The following is a 16,190-nucleotide window of genomic DNA, read 5'->3' as shown; positions in this document are numbered from 1 at the left end:
AGTAAAAACAAGACCAGGAGCTGATTGGCTCAGACCATGAGTTTCATGTTGCAAAATTTAGGCTTAAACTGAAGAAAGTAGGAAAAGCACTAGTTCTTTTCCCTACTTTCAGGTATGAACTAAACCATATCCCTGATGAATATACAGTAGAGGTGACAAATAGATTTAAGGAATTTGATCTGATAGACAGAGTGCCTGAAGAACTATGGATGGAGGTTCGCAACATTGTACAAGAGGTAGCAAGTAAAACCATCCCAAAGAAAAAAGAATGGAAGAAAGCAAAATGGCTGTCTCAGGAAGCTTTAAAAATAGCTGAGGAAAGAAGGGAAGCAAAAGGCAAGGGAGAAAGATACACCCAATTTAATGCAGAATTCCAGGGAATAGTTAGAAGAGATAAGAATGCATTCTTAAATGAATAGTGCAAAGAAATAGAAGAAAACAATAGAATAGGGAGGACCAGAGATCTCTTCAAGAAAATTGGAGATATGAAGGGAACGTTTCATGCAAAGATGGGCATGATAAAGGGCCAAAATGGCAGGGACCTAACAGAGGCAGAAGAGATTAAGAAGAGGTGGCAAAATTACACAGAAGAACTATACAAGAACGAGATTAACGTACCTAAAAACCACAGTGGGGTAGTCACTGACCTCAAGCCAGACATCCTAGAATGTGAAGTCAAATCTGAGCAGAAACAGTGGAAGTGACAGTATTCCAGCTGAGCTATTCAAAATCTTAAAAGATGATGCAGTAAAAGTGCTACATTCAATTTGCCAGCAAATTTGGAAAACTCAACAGTGGCCGCAGGATTGGAAAAGGTCAGTGTACATTCCAATTCCAAAGAAGGACAATGCCAAAGAAGTTATGCTCAAAATCCTACAAGCTAGGCTCCAGCAGTATATGAACCGAGAACTACCAGAAACACAGGCAGGATTTCGAAGAGGCAGAGGAACTAGAAATCAAATTGCCAACATACACTGGATCATGGAGAAAATTAAAGAGTTCCAGAAAAACATCTACTTCTGCTTCATTGACTCTGCTAAAGCCTTTGATTGTGTGGATCAAAACAAATTGTGGCAAGTTCTTAAAGAGATGGGAGTACCAGACCATCTTATTTGTCTCTTGAGAAACCTATATGCGGGTCAAGAAGCAACAGTGAGAACTGGACACGGAACCACTGATTAGTTCAAAATTGAGAAAGGATTTCTGCCAGGCTGTATAATGTCGCTCTGCCTATTTAACTTATATACAAGCACATCATGAGAAAGATGTATCAAAAGTGGGAATTAAGATTGCCAGGAGAAATATCAACAATCTCAGATATGCAGATGATACCACTCTAATGACAGAAAGTGAACAGGAACTAAAGAGCTTTTTGATGCAGGTGAAGGTGAGAGTGCAAAAGTTGGCTTGAAACTCAACATTAAGAAAACTAAGATTATGGCATCTGGCTCTCTCAATTCTTGGCAAATAGATGGGGGGAAAATGGAGGTAGTGATAGATTTTATTTATTTTCCTGGGCTCCAAGATCACTGCAGATGGGGACTATAGCCAAGAAATTAAAAGATGCTTGCTCCTGGGGAGGAAAACTGTGGCAAATCTAGACAGCATACTAAAAAACAGACCTGCCAACAAAAGTGTGTATAGTCAAGGCTATGGTTTTCCCAGTTGCAATATATGGCTGTGAAAGTTGGACCATAAGGAAGGCTGAGCGCCAAAGAATTGAGGCCTTTGAACTATGGTGCTGGAGAAGACTCTGTGAGTCCCTTAGACTACAAGGCAATCAAACCAGTCAGTCCTAGAGGAGATCAACTCTGACTGCTCTTTAGAAGGCCAGATCCTGAAGATGAAACTCAAATACTTTGGCCACCTAATGAGAAGGAAGGACTCACTGGAGAAGAGCCTAATGCTGGGAAAGATTGAGGGCAAAAGAAGAACGGGATGGCAGAGAATGAGGTGGCTGGATGGAGTCACTGAAGCAGTTGGTGTAAGCTTAAATGGACTCTGGGAAGTGGTGAAATCCAAATTTTTTTACTACCAGTTCTTTGGACGTGGCTTAGTGGGTGTGGCAGGGGAAGGATACTACAAAATCCCCATTCCCACCCCACTCTGGGGCCAGCCAGAGGTGGTATTTGCCTTTTCCAAACTACTCAAAATTTCTGCTACCGGTTCTCCAGAACCTGTCAGAACCTGCTAGATTTCGGGAGATTATAGAGGACAGGAAGCCTTGAAGGGACGTTGTCCATGGGGTCGCGATGGGTCAAACACGACTTCATGACTAACAACAACAGCCATTCTGAATTGTTTCAAGAGGGGACTGGGCAGAGTCACAGAGAACAGGCTATAAAAGGCAACTAACACTGATGGCATCTTCAGTTGTAAGTAGCATACCTTAAATATTGATTTCTGGGAACAACTGGTATGTGGGAGATAATGTGGGAGCTACTATCTTCCATTCCTGATTTCCCAAAATGCTTTTACCTGGCCATTGCATGATTGCCAGGTTTCCCAAAATGCTGGACTAAGAGAATTTATGGTCTAATTCAGCAGAGATTTTATATTCTTATGACCAACAAAATGTTATTTATATTTCAAGTCTGCAAACATTTATTCACTTTCTTTTGGTTATCAGTAAAGCTAGAGCCAACCTTAATTTATTTACTTATTCCATATAACTCAATAACTATAGCTTTTCTAAGCAGTGTTTGAGAATTAAAACTTATGAGAAGAAAAGCAAAACATCATAAAATATAGCACCATATATGGCAGTATAGAGGTATCAGAAGCAGCTACAATAACATCAATAAATACAACAATGCATGGTCACTCATGCTCTGGTTACGTCTAGGCTGGATTATTGCAATGCTCTCTACATGGGGCTGCCCTTGAGGTGCACCCGGAGGCTGCAGTTAGTCCAGAATGCGGCTGCGCGAGTAGTAATGGGAGCCGCTCGTGGCTCCCACGTGACATCGCTGCTCCGTAGCTTGCACTGGCTTCCTGTGGTCTTTCGGGTGCGCTTCAAGATTCTGGTAACTATCTTTAAAGCGCTCCATGGCTTAGGACCCGGGTACTTACGAGACCGCCTGCTGTTACCCTTTGCCTCCCACCGATCCGTACGCTCTCACAGAGAGGGTCTCCTCAGGGTGCCGTCCGCCAAACAGTGTCGGCTGGCGGCCCCCAGGAGTAGGGCCTTCTCTGTGGGGGCAGTGACGCTCTGGAACGAACTTCCCCCTGGCCTGCGTCAAGTGCCTGATCTTCAGACCTTCCGGCGTGAGCTCAAAACATATTTATTCATTAAAGCGGGACTGGCATAATTATTGATGAATTTTAATTGGGTATTCTTAATATTTTTTAAATTTTAAATCTAAATTTTAATAATCAGCCTTTAAAATTTGCTCTTTTTAAATGTTGTTTTAAATTGTATATATTTTGTTTTTATTCTGGCTGTACACCGCCCTGAGTCCTTTGGGAGAAGGGCGGTATAAAAATCTAATAAATAAATATAAATAAATAAATAAATAAACAATTATAAGAAAGTAACAAAAAAGCATGCTTCTAAAATTCCAAAGTGACATTACAACACATTAAAGGAACACACCTTATAAATTGAATCACAAATGTGACAAGTGGCAGAAGAACCCACAACTTCTTCAATTCATGAAAAACTACAAAGCCTCTGTGGTATATTTTCAAGGCTGGCACATTTATTTTGGCATGAATTGCCTTTTCATTTCCAAAAGAACTTCTGTGTCAGAGTTCACTTCTCTCAATTCATAGTCTTCATTATAAAAAGAAGAGGTAGAGAAGAAAGCTGGTCTTCTTTCTTTAAAACTACAGCCAACTGAAAATGGAATACTTTCTCCATTCAGCAGCTCGTTGTCTCATGGGATTAACACTGAAGGAAGTTGGGTGCAAGTTTATTTAAAACCTATCAGTTTTGCCCTCTGAAAGGTCAGGATTCAATCTACTTTTCCAAAAAGAGAGAACCTCATCTGAAGTCAGTTTCCCCAAGGGTACATTATTAGGATTATAGAGATGTCTTTCAGGTATAGTGGGACTTCAATTCCTGACATTTCCAGAGATAAATTCTTAGAGTGCTGTTTCCCAGCTCAGCAGAATGTGTAATAATGCCATAATGAACATTACAAAAAGAATTGTGACTCTATAGAATAGTTGAAGCATGCAATTTATTTGAAAGAATTTGTTACACCAGTTGGATTCTATCAGGTAATTATATCATACAAGATTAATTTAAAAAGCCAGTACCTCATATAAATTATCAATAAGGTCCACACAATGAATCAATTCAGGTCTTCCATTTATTCTAGATAAATCTGTGAACTAGTTGAAAGAGGATAGACTTCAAAGTCTTGAATCAAAATAGAAGTTGGAGAATGGCATGATTTCAGAAACTCCACCATTTCCTGGATAAAATTTATCTGAAGCAGAATTCTCAAGACTTTGCAGGCCATGTGTTAATAGTTTTTCAAAAATTTCACTGTAACTTAAGTACCAGTTATTGTCCATCTTCTTCTCACCTTAAAATATGGTATCAAAAATTCAGTACAATCCTTTATGTTTCAGCAGATTCTCCAATAATGCCTCTGTCTCCTTTCTTTCAGAAACCCATCACCTGGCATCCCAAGAGGGATGGAGCACCATTGCCATTCATGGGAATCCATGGGAAAGAATTCACGTGACATTGTCTGTATCACAATGTCATGCAAATTACATAAATTGTTTTATTTGCGTCAGTCATGTCCTTTTTGCAAGTTGGAGTTTAGCAACATTCCACACATGTTTCTTGACCTCTGACATGCCAAAAGACAACATCTTTCACAGCTGTGAAACAACATATTTCTTTACACTCTTGCTAAGCTCCTCCCATTCTTTTCCTCAACTCTCAATCCCTTAAGTGAAATTTTTGGGAGACCAAGCCAATGCATTGGAAGTGAGTCTCACAGAGTTAGTGGCTTTCTAGTAAATTCTGGCTTAGTTCCTCCCTCATCCATGACTCTGTCTTACAACCCTGTACACTCTCGGAAAACAAAAACAGTAGCCCTGCCTTCCAACTCGTTTGAAGGCAAAGAACTAGCACCCTTATAAACACTGGTAAATCCAATTCCTCATTGATAAAATAGAACTAAACCATTCTATGCTGTTAGTTTAGAATGTTTTCTTTCATTAGATAAAATGCTGAGCAAAGGGGGAGGAGGGAAGGCATGAGTGAATATTCAAACTAACAGAAGGATAAATCACACCAGCAGCACTTGTAAAGCTGAGGTACAATCTAGAGATTCAAAGAGTACAGGGGCGGAGGTGGTGGTGAACTGTTCTGCATTAAATTATTTTAACTTTCATGTGGAACTGCTACAAAAAGTATAAACAGTTGCAGTTTTTCGGGACTCTGTAAATTTATATCCCAACCTCTGAACATCAAAGTGATAAATTACTCTCTAAACTTAAGCCCAGTTCTTACTCAAGCAAAACTCTCATTATAGCTAAAGAAAAAAAAGTTTTTCCTCTGAAAAAAAAAAAGCAAAGGAAAAGGCATAATTGGCTCTTTTATATGTATTAAAGACCGGTTATGCAATTTTAGATTCTAGAAAGGTACGCTAATAATCCTTAGAATAAACTATTTTCTCGCATGATTCTAATTTTACTTCCAAGCTCTGAACGGCCAAAAATTCAGTTGCAGAATGAGAAGAAGCAATGGCAATTGAAATAAGAAGGCCAATTCACCAGCAATTTAATCACAAACACTTCTTCTTAATATTACTACTGTATCCAATTATATGTATTTGATTCTGAGTGTCTGGGAATGCAATTTATAGCAGGTGGCACTCCTCCCAACTTTGCCTACCCTTGAAAAAAGCTAAACTAGTTCAGATTTTTAGATGGGAGACCACCAGAAGTTCCAGTTGCTCTAACTAGACTGAAAGGTAAAATAACAACTTGTAGAAGGCAATGATAAACCTTTTCTTCAATGCTAACAAGAAAACAACAGGGACGTGTCTATGAAATCACCAGGCGTTGGGCTTAATTTGAATATTTTTTTTTCTTTTACGTGAATATAAAGTCAAATTGACAGTTAATTCCTGCATGCCTGTTTATCAGGCTGTGGCTGCATATTGATAATCCACCCATATAGACGATCACGAATCAAATTAAGTGCTAGGATTATGCAAATTCTAACAAGAGGGCGCTCTGTAACATGTGGGAATGCACTGTTCTTCCGGAAACTGCTGCTGGTTGTTTTCTGCATGCACATGTACACATAATTGCTTTGTATCAGTTTTTTCTCAGCACAGCAAAATGGTGATATTTTGCACCATGTGGAACCCATCACTGGCAGCAGCCGTTTCCAACGCAGTTGAGTGAATCTGGAAAACTATGTGGTTGCTTTAATGGGTCAAGGGAAGGTGTTACGTGCGCAATCTCAAACACTGCGAAGTATCGGTTTCCAAGGATTTCCACAACCTGATTGAACCTATTTCAGACCACACAGAACCCAACACTTTCAACGGACAGTGCAGGATGGGTTTTGCAGCTCTCCTAATACAGGTAGTCCTCGACTTACGACCACAAGGGAGCTCAAAAATGTCTGTTGTTAAGTGACACATTTGTTAAAAGTGGATTTTGCCCCATTTTATGACCTTTCTTGCCTCAGTTGTTAAGTGAATCGCTGCAGTTGATAAAGTCAGTAACGCGGTTGTTAAGTGAAACTGCCTTCTCCATTGACTTTGCTTGTCAGAAGGCTGCAAAAGGTTATCACATGATCTTGGGACACAACATCGGTCATAAATATGAACCAGTTGCTAAGCATCTGAATGTTGATCACCTAATCATGGGGATGCTGGAAATGTCATAAGTCATTTTTTTCAGTGCTGTTGGAACTTTGAATGGTCACTAAGCGAATTGTTGTAAGTGGAGGACTACTTGTATTGTTATCTCTCTCATAAGAACAGTTTCTTCCCAACGCCATCACTCTGCTAAACAAATAATTCCCTCAACATTGTCAAACTATTACTAAATCTGCACTACTATTAATCTTCTCATTGTTCCCATCCTTCCACTTATGACTGTATGACTGTATCTTTATGATTTATATTGATATTGATTGTTTCCTGATTGCTTATTTTTACCCTGACTATCATTAAGTGTTTTACCTTGGAATTCTTGATGATCTTTTCTTTTATGTACACTGAGAGCATATGCACCAAGACAAATTCCTTGTGTGTCCAATCACACTTGGCCAATAAAAAAAATCTATTCTATTCTATGGTGAGGAATGTTGGGAGCTGTAGTTCAGCTAGAAGTGACCTAGAACGCCACTGATTCTGCATCTCTTAATGAATGATATGAATTTCTGCTTGATATGCTCGAAACTGGTACTACACATAGAACCTCGTACAACTCATAAATTAACACTTGAACTAAAAAGATACTAAGGAGGAGAATACCCAAAATGCTCCAGCATCAGGTTTTCCCTTCGAGAACAGTTATACTGTGAACATTATCTTTAATTTTATATGTGAACCTGAAAAGGAGTGATTAATGTCTGTGTGTGCACAGCAGAAAATGTATTTGATGATGTGATGAAGCTCAACTGGATTACTCCAAAATGAAGAGCAGGCTGTCGCCCAGCCTTTACCAGCCCCCACCAAACCAGGAGTTGTAATCCCAGCACATTCAAAAAAAGCATAGGGTTTGGGAAATCTGCTTTTGCTCAACTATATGTGCATGAATATGAGTGGAAGTTCCACTGAGTTTAATAGGATCAACCTGCTAAAAAGTACGTTCAGGATTCTATATATAATATAAATATATATATTGATGTCATATTCATACCGGTTTGTAGCTGGCAGTATTTTTATATTAAGAATGAATAACTGATTTAAGCAGGGAAGGTGTTTTACTAGTTTATTCCTTCTCACTCTGACCTTACTATTTATGAGTGCAATTGGCACAAGACAGAAAGACAGACAGACAGATAAATGTTTGGTAACTCAATAGAACTAGTGGAGTTAGCAGCATTATCAGCTGTCTTTTATTTTAAATGTTACGACATGCTCCTAGGAAACCTAGGAAAGAAAATAACTGATAGTGTTGTGATAAATATTTTATATACAGCCTTTAGATCAGGGGTGTTACACGCATGGTCCGCGGACCGGATGTGTCACGTATTGGCCACGCCCACTCCTGGTTTAGCAAAGGGGGGAGGGAATAGTCACGATACGTCACATGATGACGCTGTGACAATACGAGTTTGACACCCCTGCTTTAGATGGAATTCGGATCTATTGCAATCAGAAGAGAATTTTCTACCAGGATAGGAAGTAGAGATAGAAGGCTAATACCAACTGATGATTCAAAAATATATATTGATTCTAAATTAATACACATCTATCTACTCAAGAAACTTCACTGGGAATGCTTATACAGAAGCTAAGTTAAGGAAAGTAATCAGACTGGCGTGTCTTTGCCTATTTCAGAGAAAATCCAGTTCAGTGGTTTTAAGCAACCTATCCCAATATCTCTTAGAGCTCCTTCCGCCCATCTAGAAGAAGCCAAATGCCCTTTTATTCCCTATGTGTCAATGAACTGGCAAAATTTTAGCACAATTCCACTTCAAGTCTTAACCCAGCAGCACACGAAAAGTTTAATGTGAATAAATTCTGAGCTAATCAGGTTCCTTCTTTAAATGTTGACACAGTATTATGCATATCCCATAAATACCTTCTGACTAAAATTCATCCCAGGAGATTGGCACCATGCCAGGGCTATTCATATTTACTGTATTTATATAGAACAGTTGGCCAAAGATAATATTGAAGACAAAATATGCCTTGAGATATATACAATATCTCTGGGTTTTCCTTTTAAATCTCTTCATTGCTAAAAATATTTACAAAATGTCCCTCAAAGACCTATCAGGGATCTGCGCAGTGATATATAGCCAACTATGAGTATAATTAGAGCATATTTGTAATATTTGAGCTGTAGTCTGTTACCAAATGCTAATGTCTCTGTGGTTTAAAAAAAGTTTCTTTTAAAAAAAAACAACCCCTGAATGATTACTGTTTCCCAGGCCTTTTACTCTATGACCTCAGTGTGTGTTTGCGGAGGTCTCCTCCTCTCCCACCACCATCACATTGTCTGCTTGACTGGTACTAGAGACTTAAACCTTTTAAGGCTGAAGGGAAACGGTGCAGAGCAGCCTAGCCTGGTGTTTCCTCATTTATATTGTAGCCGTTTCTTCTTGACTGTGTACGGGGTTGTTTTTTTCCCCTTTAGAACGGCTCACCCAGCCTAACGGATAACTAGACAGCAGTGGAAAAATGGTTAACTCTTTTATTCTGATCTTCTCAACCAAGTATTTGCACAGGAGGCCTGGCTGCAGTAAGCAAGCAAGCAAGCAAGCAAGCTGTGGGCTCTCGAACATCTGATGCTCCCTATTGGCCAAGGCCTGCAACCTCCACTTGTCCTTTTCTGCTGTTCTATTTCAAGTCCAGGCAAAGGGATTCAAAAGTGTCGGGGGCGCTTTTGCGTTCATGCCAAGATAACCCTTCATTTTCCACGGACAATTAAATTTTCCAGAAAAAAAAACAATGCATAGCGGTAAACCGTTCACTATGGATAACCCTGCTTCTTCCTATGGCTCAGCCACATCAGAAACGTGATCAAAGGGATTGGGAGGTTATTTAAGATGGTAAACAGTCACCAAAGAAATGAGGTTTTGCATGTTAAGACACATGGGGGGGGGAGGTTTGCAGGCAATTGCAAGTGCGGATATGTGTACACGCGCATATATACGTGTGCATTCTAATGTCTTGAGTTCTCTTCTGCATTTCAGCATTATTGCCACAAATTATACCAGAGAGCTTGTACATCCCTGCTTGGCTCCAGCACGTTCTGCAAAATGTTTTTCCCCTCAGGGCAGCAAGGGTGGAGTGTGTTTATCATAGACTTCTGGATGGTGCCTTAATTACAATAATAAAGCCCTTTGATTCCCAGGGTGTCCTCTTCCTTGGATTGTCATTTGACAATAAAAAGAGGAAAAAAAGAGAAGGCAGCTCACTGAGAAGTGGGTGCAGAAATTGCTGGCTGGCACTCTCACTCCCTGACTCTCATTGGCGTGCCCCAGCAAGCCTCAAAGTTACACCTCTGTAAAAGTCAAAATAAATAGAATATTGAGATAGAAAATCTAGTATGGAGTTACCCAAATGGCTGCAATGCCTTCTCCATTACCTACTTCTCAGAGATGGTCAGGTATCAGTATATAGGCTCCAAATAAAAGAAGCAGAAGAGAACAAATTAGAAAATTAATCAGTGAGCACTTTAGTGAACACATTGAGTCCAATCCTTTTCTTCCTCCTAGAAAATTTCTCACACTGACCTACATTTGACTATTGTTCTAAGACAGGATTTTTCAACTTTGGCAACTTTAAGAAGGATGGACTTCAACTCCCAGAATTCCCCAGCCAGCGCATGGTTGAGAAACATTGTTCTAAAGTATTCCAATTCTGCTCCAGACCATAATAATAAGTTATTAGACTGCCACATATTTCATAGTCTGATTTTCTAAAGAGCAAAAAAGTCCACAATTTCAGAGAGTTAAAGCAACAATACCGTCTAAAATTAATGCAACACACACAGGATAGAAATATAACCCTGCACCCTTATGTGAAGATAACTCCACTGGGCTGGAGTTGTTTGTAGTTACAATGCAGAACATTGTTATTTTTATATTTATACCTCTCTTTTTGGGGTATATAAGCACTCTAATTGACTAGACCTTTTTGGCCACAGCCCAATAGCAAGTCCAAACTGGAGCTGCAATTTGAATTCTGCCACTGCCAACCCTGAATGCTCAGCCTTTAGATTTGTACGAAGCAAACTTCTTCAAGCTCGCCCTGATTTTCAGAAGAGAGTCCATCTAATCAGTTCCAGCTGACACATTCCCAGGCTGTGTCCAGGAAGCTGGCCCTTGAAAAAATGTTGGAGGGAGATTTATTTTGTACCTGGAGAGAAGATAACCACAAATATGATGGACTATTAAACTGAAAAAGGAAACCTAGAGTGGAACTTCCAGGTTTGGACAATTTTTTGGCAGGCAAGAAAAACTTGAATTTTAGGGTCAGAGATAATTCTCTTTTCCCCACTGAAAATCCTGCCCAATTCCAACATAATCCAGCCGTGGCTAGAGAAGAGGAGGCCACAGGATGGGAACAAGAGATAGGAAACTGATAAGGCAACAGGAAGGGATGTCAGGGGGCTGGGGCTGGGGGTGCAGAGGGAGCTTAACAAGTAAACTAATCCCATTTGTGAGGTTTGTTGACCCAGGTGTTCACTGAGAAAGATCAGGGACTTGGAGCAGCGGTCTGATGAAGTGCTGAGGTGGAGAGTATCTAAGGAGAAAATGCTGGGGAGCTAACGTTCCCAATATGAAGAAATATTACACAGGGATGAATGACAGGAGAGAACCAGAAAAAGGAGTCTTATAGATATAACCTGCTCCTCAAAGACACCAGCCGGTCAAATTGGGGTGGGATGGGATGTTATGTTGTGTACTCTTTACCAAAAGCTTTATGGGGACATTCCTGAGAGGCAATGCCCAATTTGTATTTGTGTTTTCTGCTGTGAAGCCTTTGAAAGGTCTTAAGTTTGGCTGTGTAGGGTTTAGTTCTCATAGGAGGGCAAAAGACAGGCGCTCTGCAGATGTTCAGAGGCACACACATCTCTTCTTACTTTGCACGCCCCACTCAAAAAATTCCCAGAGTTCAGATCCAAATAGAGTCTGATTATCAAGTAAACCTCACTGATGAAACTTAGCTCACTTCCTTGGGTTTTTATCCTGAGGAATAACAGTTGCTAGCTATGCTGTACCAAGTATTACAGAAATAAAACTGGTAGGTGGCTATGTCAACATCCTCCCTTTTTGCAGAGGAAACCCCTTGCTACATTTGTAAGATGCGGGGGAGGGGGCCTGGAAAGTCACACCTCTGGATTACTCTGGACTGCCCCCTTGCAATTTCTGTGGGAGCTGAACCACCAGGCACCCTCCACCTGAGAAGGTCTCAAGGTAACAGAGAAGACACCTCTCCAGTCTCCACGCCTCCTCCTCGCACCCCGTCAGGCACATTATGCAATCCCCGCAGCAACAAAGCTCTAGCTGGCAGAGGCACTCACAATTATTCAGAGTAGACTTACTTGCCGACGGGTGGTAACTCCCCATGTCAATTTTGTAAACTTCTTTGGCATAATATTCCTCATCGCTCCTTTCCTTTTCACAAGAGGCTGCCCTGTGGTTCGCCTTCTCCTGCAGCAAGTCCCTTGTGCTATTGTAGATTGAGATGACCTCCGGAGGAACCTCCTCGGGCTCGGGGTACTCTTCCGGAGGGCTGGTGAGTTTCAGTTTGCTCAGGATCTGGCCTCGGATGGCTTCGATCCGCTTACGCATGAACTGGTCCGTGTCTAGGGTGCTGCACGTAGACAGAGCAAAGGCCACCGTGGCCAGATCCAGGGTGAGGAGCACGCTCAGGAGATAGCAGTGCATTTTAGAGAGAGAAAAAAGGTTTAAATGTAAAAAATAAAATAAAACACACTTCTTTTCGTTCGGCTTCTCCCACAAAGAAAGGACCAAAATGCTTCCTGGAGTTTTCTCCGTGGCAGTTTAAGATGTGCAAACAAGATTCAGATCTTCTTCTTTAAAAAAAAAAAAAAGAGGGATCGAAAGAATAGATGCAATCCCGATGGTGAGTCCAGATAGCATATGCCAAGTTGCCGGTCCGCCAAGCTGCTTGAGTTGATTGCAAGTCCAAGAGTGAGTTTGCGAGCAGATGCGATGCTCCAGCAAAAGTGGCGGGTTCAAGCCAGCAATCGCTTTCTATTAAAACAAAAAACAAGCAAAAAACCTGCAACAGATAGCGCCTAATAATTATAATTTAAAAAAAGAAATGTAACAGGTTGCAAACGTTGCTTCAAAGCAGGAAAGCAGGTTGTTTTTTCTCTTCCCGGCTACTAAAGAAGATAATAAAATCCCAAAAACGTTGCCGGGGTGGGGTGGGAATAACGTCTGGTACATACAAAAAGAAAAATTTAAAAAAAATCTTAAGTGTTGAAGGAGTGAGTGGAAGGAGGGGAAAAAAAGAAGGGAAACTGGCCGCCACTTAAAGCGAGGCTCCGGAGACTCGGCGCCCAGCTGCCCACAAGCTCCCACGCTCGAAATTGAGATGGCACCGACTGGCAGGCGGAGGAAAGTAGGTCCGGGGTAGGATGATGCCCCGCTTCTGGGAATCAGTGCGTCGCTCCCCCCACCTTTTTTTTTGCCCAGGGGGTTGGTGTCCAGCTGCGAGCGGAGGCGAAAAGCGCCCACGTGTGTAGAGATGCGTGCGTGCGTGTATGTGTGTGCATATACGCGCGTGCCGGCGCCAAGACAGACCCCGAGACGCGCCTGGGATAGCTGGACGCTTTCAAGGTGGTTCTGCCGGCTTCTCTCCCTTCTCCTCCCACGACTGTTGCTCTTCGACACCCTCCCACCAATCCCCTTCGCGGCGTGGGCAGGATTCTGAGCGGTCCTGCTTTCTTGGGGACAGCGGACTGCCGCGGTTGTTCGCATTAAGCGACCAGCTCACCTCCCTCCCTACCACCCTCTCCTCTCTCTCTCTCTCTCTCCTTCTCTCTCTCGCTGGCGACTGCTGGCTGCACAACTTTTCCAGGAGCTGCCTCTCCTCCTCCTCCTCTCCTCTTCAGTTTTTAAAAAGCCAAACCGAACCAAGGAGGCTGAGCTACCGCTGCTTCTCCGAGGCTTTCGCGATTCCGCCCCCTCCACCCGCGCGTTTTCTACCAAGACTGGAGATTGCAAAGTTCGTTTTCCGCCCTCGCCTTGGCACTTTTCCACGCGGAGTAGTAGGTGGCGTGCCTTTTGGCCTTGTCTTTTTTTTTTTTTTTTTGGTCTTTTTTCTTTTTGGCCCACGGCTCCCTCCTTCCCCACGGAGCTTGAAGAGATGGGGCTGGCAGGCACGCCGCCCCTCGCCCCCAGGTCTTCTAGCCTCTCCCGTCTCTCTCAGAGCCCCTGCGCTCAACTCACGGCTTTCGCCCGCAGAGAACCTCGCGCTCTGCCAGAGAGGGCGGGTTGATAAGGTCCTCTCGGACCGCGGGTGGGAGGGTGTGTGTGTGAGTGAGAGAGAGAGTGTGTGTGTGTGTGTGTTTCTCCGCTGCCTCCGCAAAATGACGCGGGGTGGGAGCCGGCAGACTTTTAAGCGACCTAACGGATAAGGACCCTGCCTTCTTCTTGAACCTGGGCTATGTCTTGCTCTGTTCCAGCGGTGGTGGGGAGGGGGGCGAGGAAGAGGAAGCCCGGCAGGTCCGCATCAAAAAGATGGTGATAGAAAGTGTCTTTGGTCAGGAGAGTTCTCGGGTGTTACCGCGAGGAGCTGGAGGTGCCACAGCCGCGTCTCTTTTTAAGGATGTGATTCTGATTCATGAGGTGCGAATTAGAATGGGCTACCTACCCGGTGCCTTCCAGATGTTTTAGACTTCAATTCCCAAAATTCCACTGGTGATGGTATCCGGAGTCTGTAGGGAGTTAAAACCAACATATCTGGAAGTCCATGTCAACTCCTTATGTGAACTAAGAAATAATGAAACAATAAAACGTTAGGATTATAATTAGTCTGGACAGAGCAGGCAGACTCATTCTCACTTGCTCCAACCTGGTTCCCAAATTTGCACTGTCTGTGATTCATATATTCGGTTCCAAATGTCCTCTTTCTTGCCTACATTTGTAGAATCTTGCCCAGTTATTAAACTAAGTTTCTACATACTTTTTGGCATGATTTGTGCATGCTTAAAAAAAACAACTTTGCCAAATGTTTCAGTGGCTCCAAGCTCCCAGTTGTTGAATGGCTTCAACATGACAGGGAAATGATCTGTACATGATCTGATCATCTAAAATGTTTATCTACCACTCCAGCTACAGGAGCCACATTAAATATAAGACATGGAGTGAAGGCCATACATATGCATTTTCAGCCTCCCCACTTTATGGTTGGCTGAACCACAAAGATCCCATGTACATCTTGTTGCACTTTCACTGGAAAACTGCTTGCACACCTGTTACACTGTTGAAGATGATGCAAAAAGAGATGTCCCTCTGTACAGGTAATCCTCTACTTACAACCACAGTTGAGTCCAAAATTTTCATTGTTAAGAAATTTGTTAAGTGAGTTCCCCCACCATTTTACGACCTTTCTTGCCACAGTTGTTAAGTGAATTACTGCAGCTGATGACTTAGTAACCCAATTGTTAAGTGAATCTGACTTCCTCAATGACTTTGCGTGTCAGAAGGTAGGTAATCACATGACTGTGTAACACTGCAGCCATCATAAATATGAACCAATTGCTAAGCATCTGAATTTTGATCATATGATCATGGGAAGGCTGCAAAGGTCGTAACTGTGAAAAATGGTCGTAAGTCACAGTACTATATGAAACAAAACTGTGACTGAATCTGGATGTTCTGCTTTCCCAGTTGCTAATTGAGAGATTGCAGGAGAGGTCAGTTCTCACGACAGGCACGTAGCTTCCCTTAGTTCAGGGGTGTCAAACTGGCAGCCCACACCCCCATTTTAGTGAAGGGGAAAAAACTCACAGTGCATCACATGACGATGTGATGATGCGAGTTTGACACCCCTGCCTTAGTTGAAGGGGAGCTTTCTACATGGAATCGATTCCCAGGTGTGTATCCTGAATTTTAGGACTGGGGGTTCTAAACCTCATTTGGGTACCCTGAATTTTTCTTCTTAAATAATATAGGAATATTGTCTGAGATTTGATGAGATTGCTGTAATTTTTTTTTTTCTGTCAAGTTTTCCCTTGAAGGAGGCATCTTAAATTCAGGGTTATCATCTTGAAGGCTGTATCAAATAATCCCATATAGTTTAATGACAGACACATATGAACCAGTGGTAAAATCCAAATTTTTTTACTACCAGTTCTGTAGGCATGGCTTGGTGGACGTGGTGTGGCTTGGTGGGTGTGGCTTGGTGGGCATGGCAGGGGAAGGATACTGCAAAATCTCCATTCCCTCCCCACTCCTGGGGGGAAGGATATTGCAAAATTTCTATTCCCATCCCACTCTGGGGCCAGCCAGAGGTGGTATTTGGCAGTTGTCCGAACTACTCAAAATC

At 42.2% G+C, this 16,190-nt stretch overlaps 1 protein-coding gene across 3 annotated transcripts in view; it reads right to left on the bottom strand.

Annotated features, from left to right (window-relative positions):
- TGFB2 (transforming growth factor beta 2) overlaps positions 1-14,208 on the bottom strand; it is a 102,006-nt gene extending 87,798 nt beyond the window's left edge. Inside the window, exon 1 of one of the 3 annotated variants that reach the window (XM_058165427.1) lies at positions 12,190-14,208. In XM_058165427.1, the coding sequence (XP_058021410.1) occupies positions 12,190-12,556 (367 nt within the window). In that variant the 5' untranslated portion in view covers positions 12,557-14,208. The remainder of the gene's footprint in view (positions 1-12,189) is intronic. The other 2 variants (XM_058165425.1, XM_058165426.1) reach the window with 2 other exon arrangements.
- Positions 14,209-16,190: the final 1,982 nt, after the last annotated feature.

Source organism: Ahaetulla prasina, chromosome 1 (assembly GCF_028640845.1).
Source record: "Ahaetulla prasina isolate Xishuangbanna chromosome 1, ASM2864084v1, whole genome shotgun sequence".
Lineage (NCBI taxonomy): Eukaryota > Metazoa > Chordata > Lepidosauria > Squamata > Colubridae > Ahaetulla > Ahaetulla prasina.
This window is presented reverse-complemented; position numbering and strand designations above follow the sequence as displayed.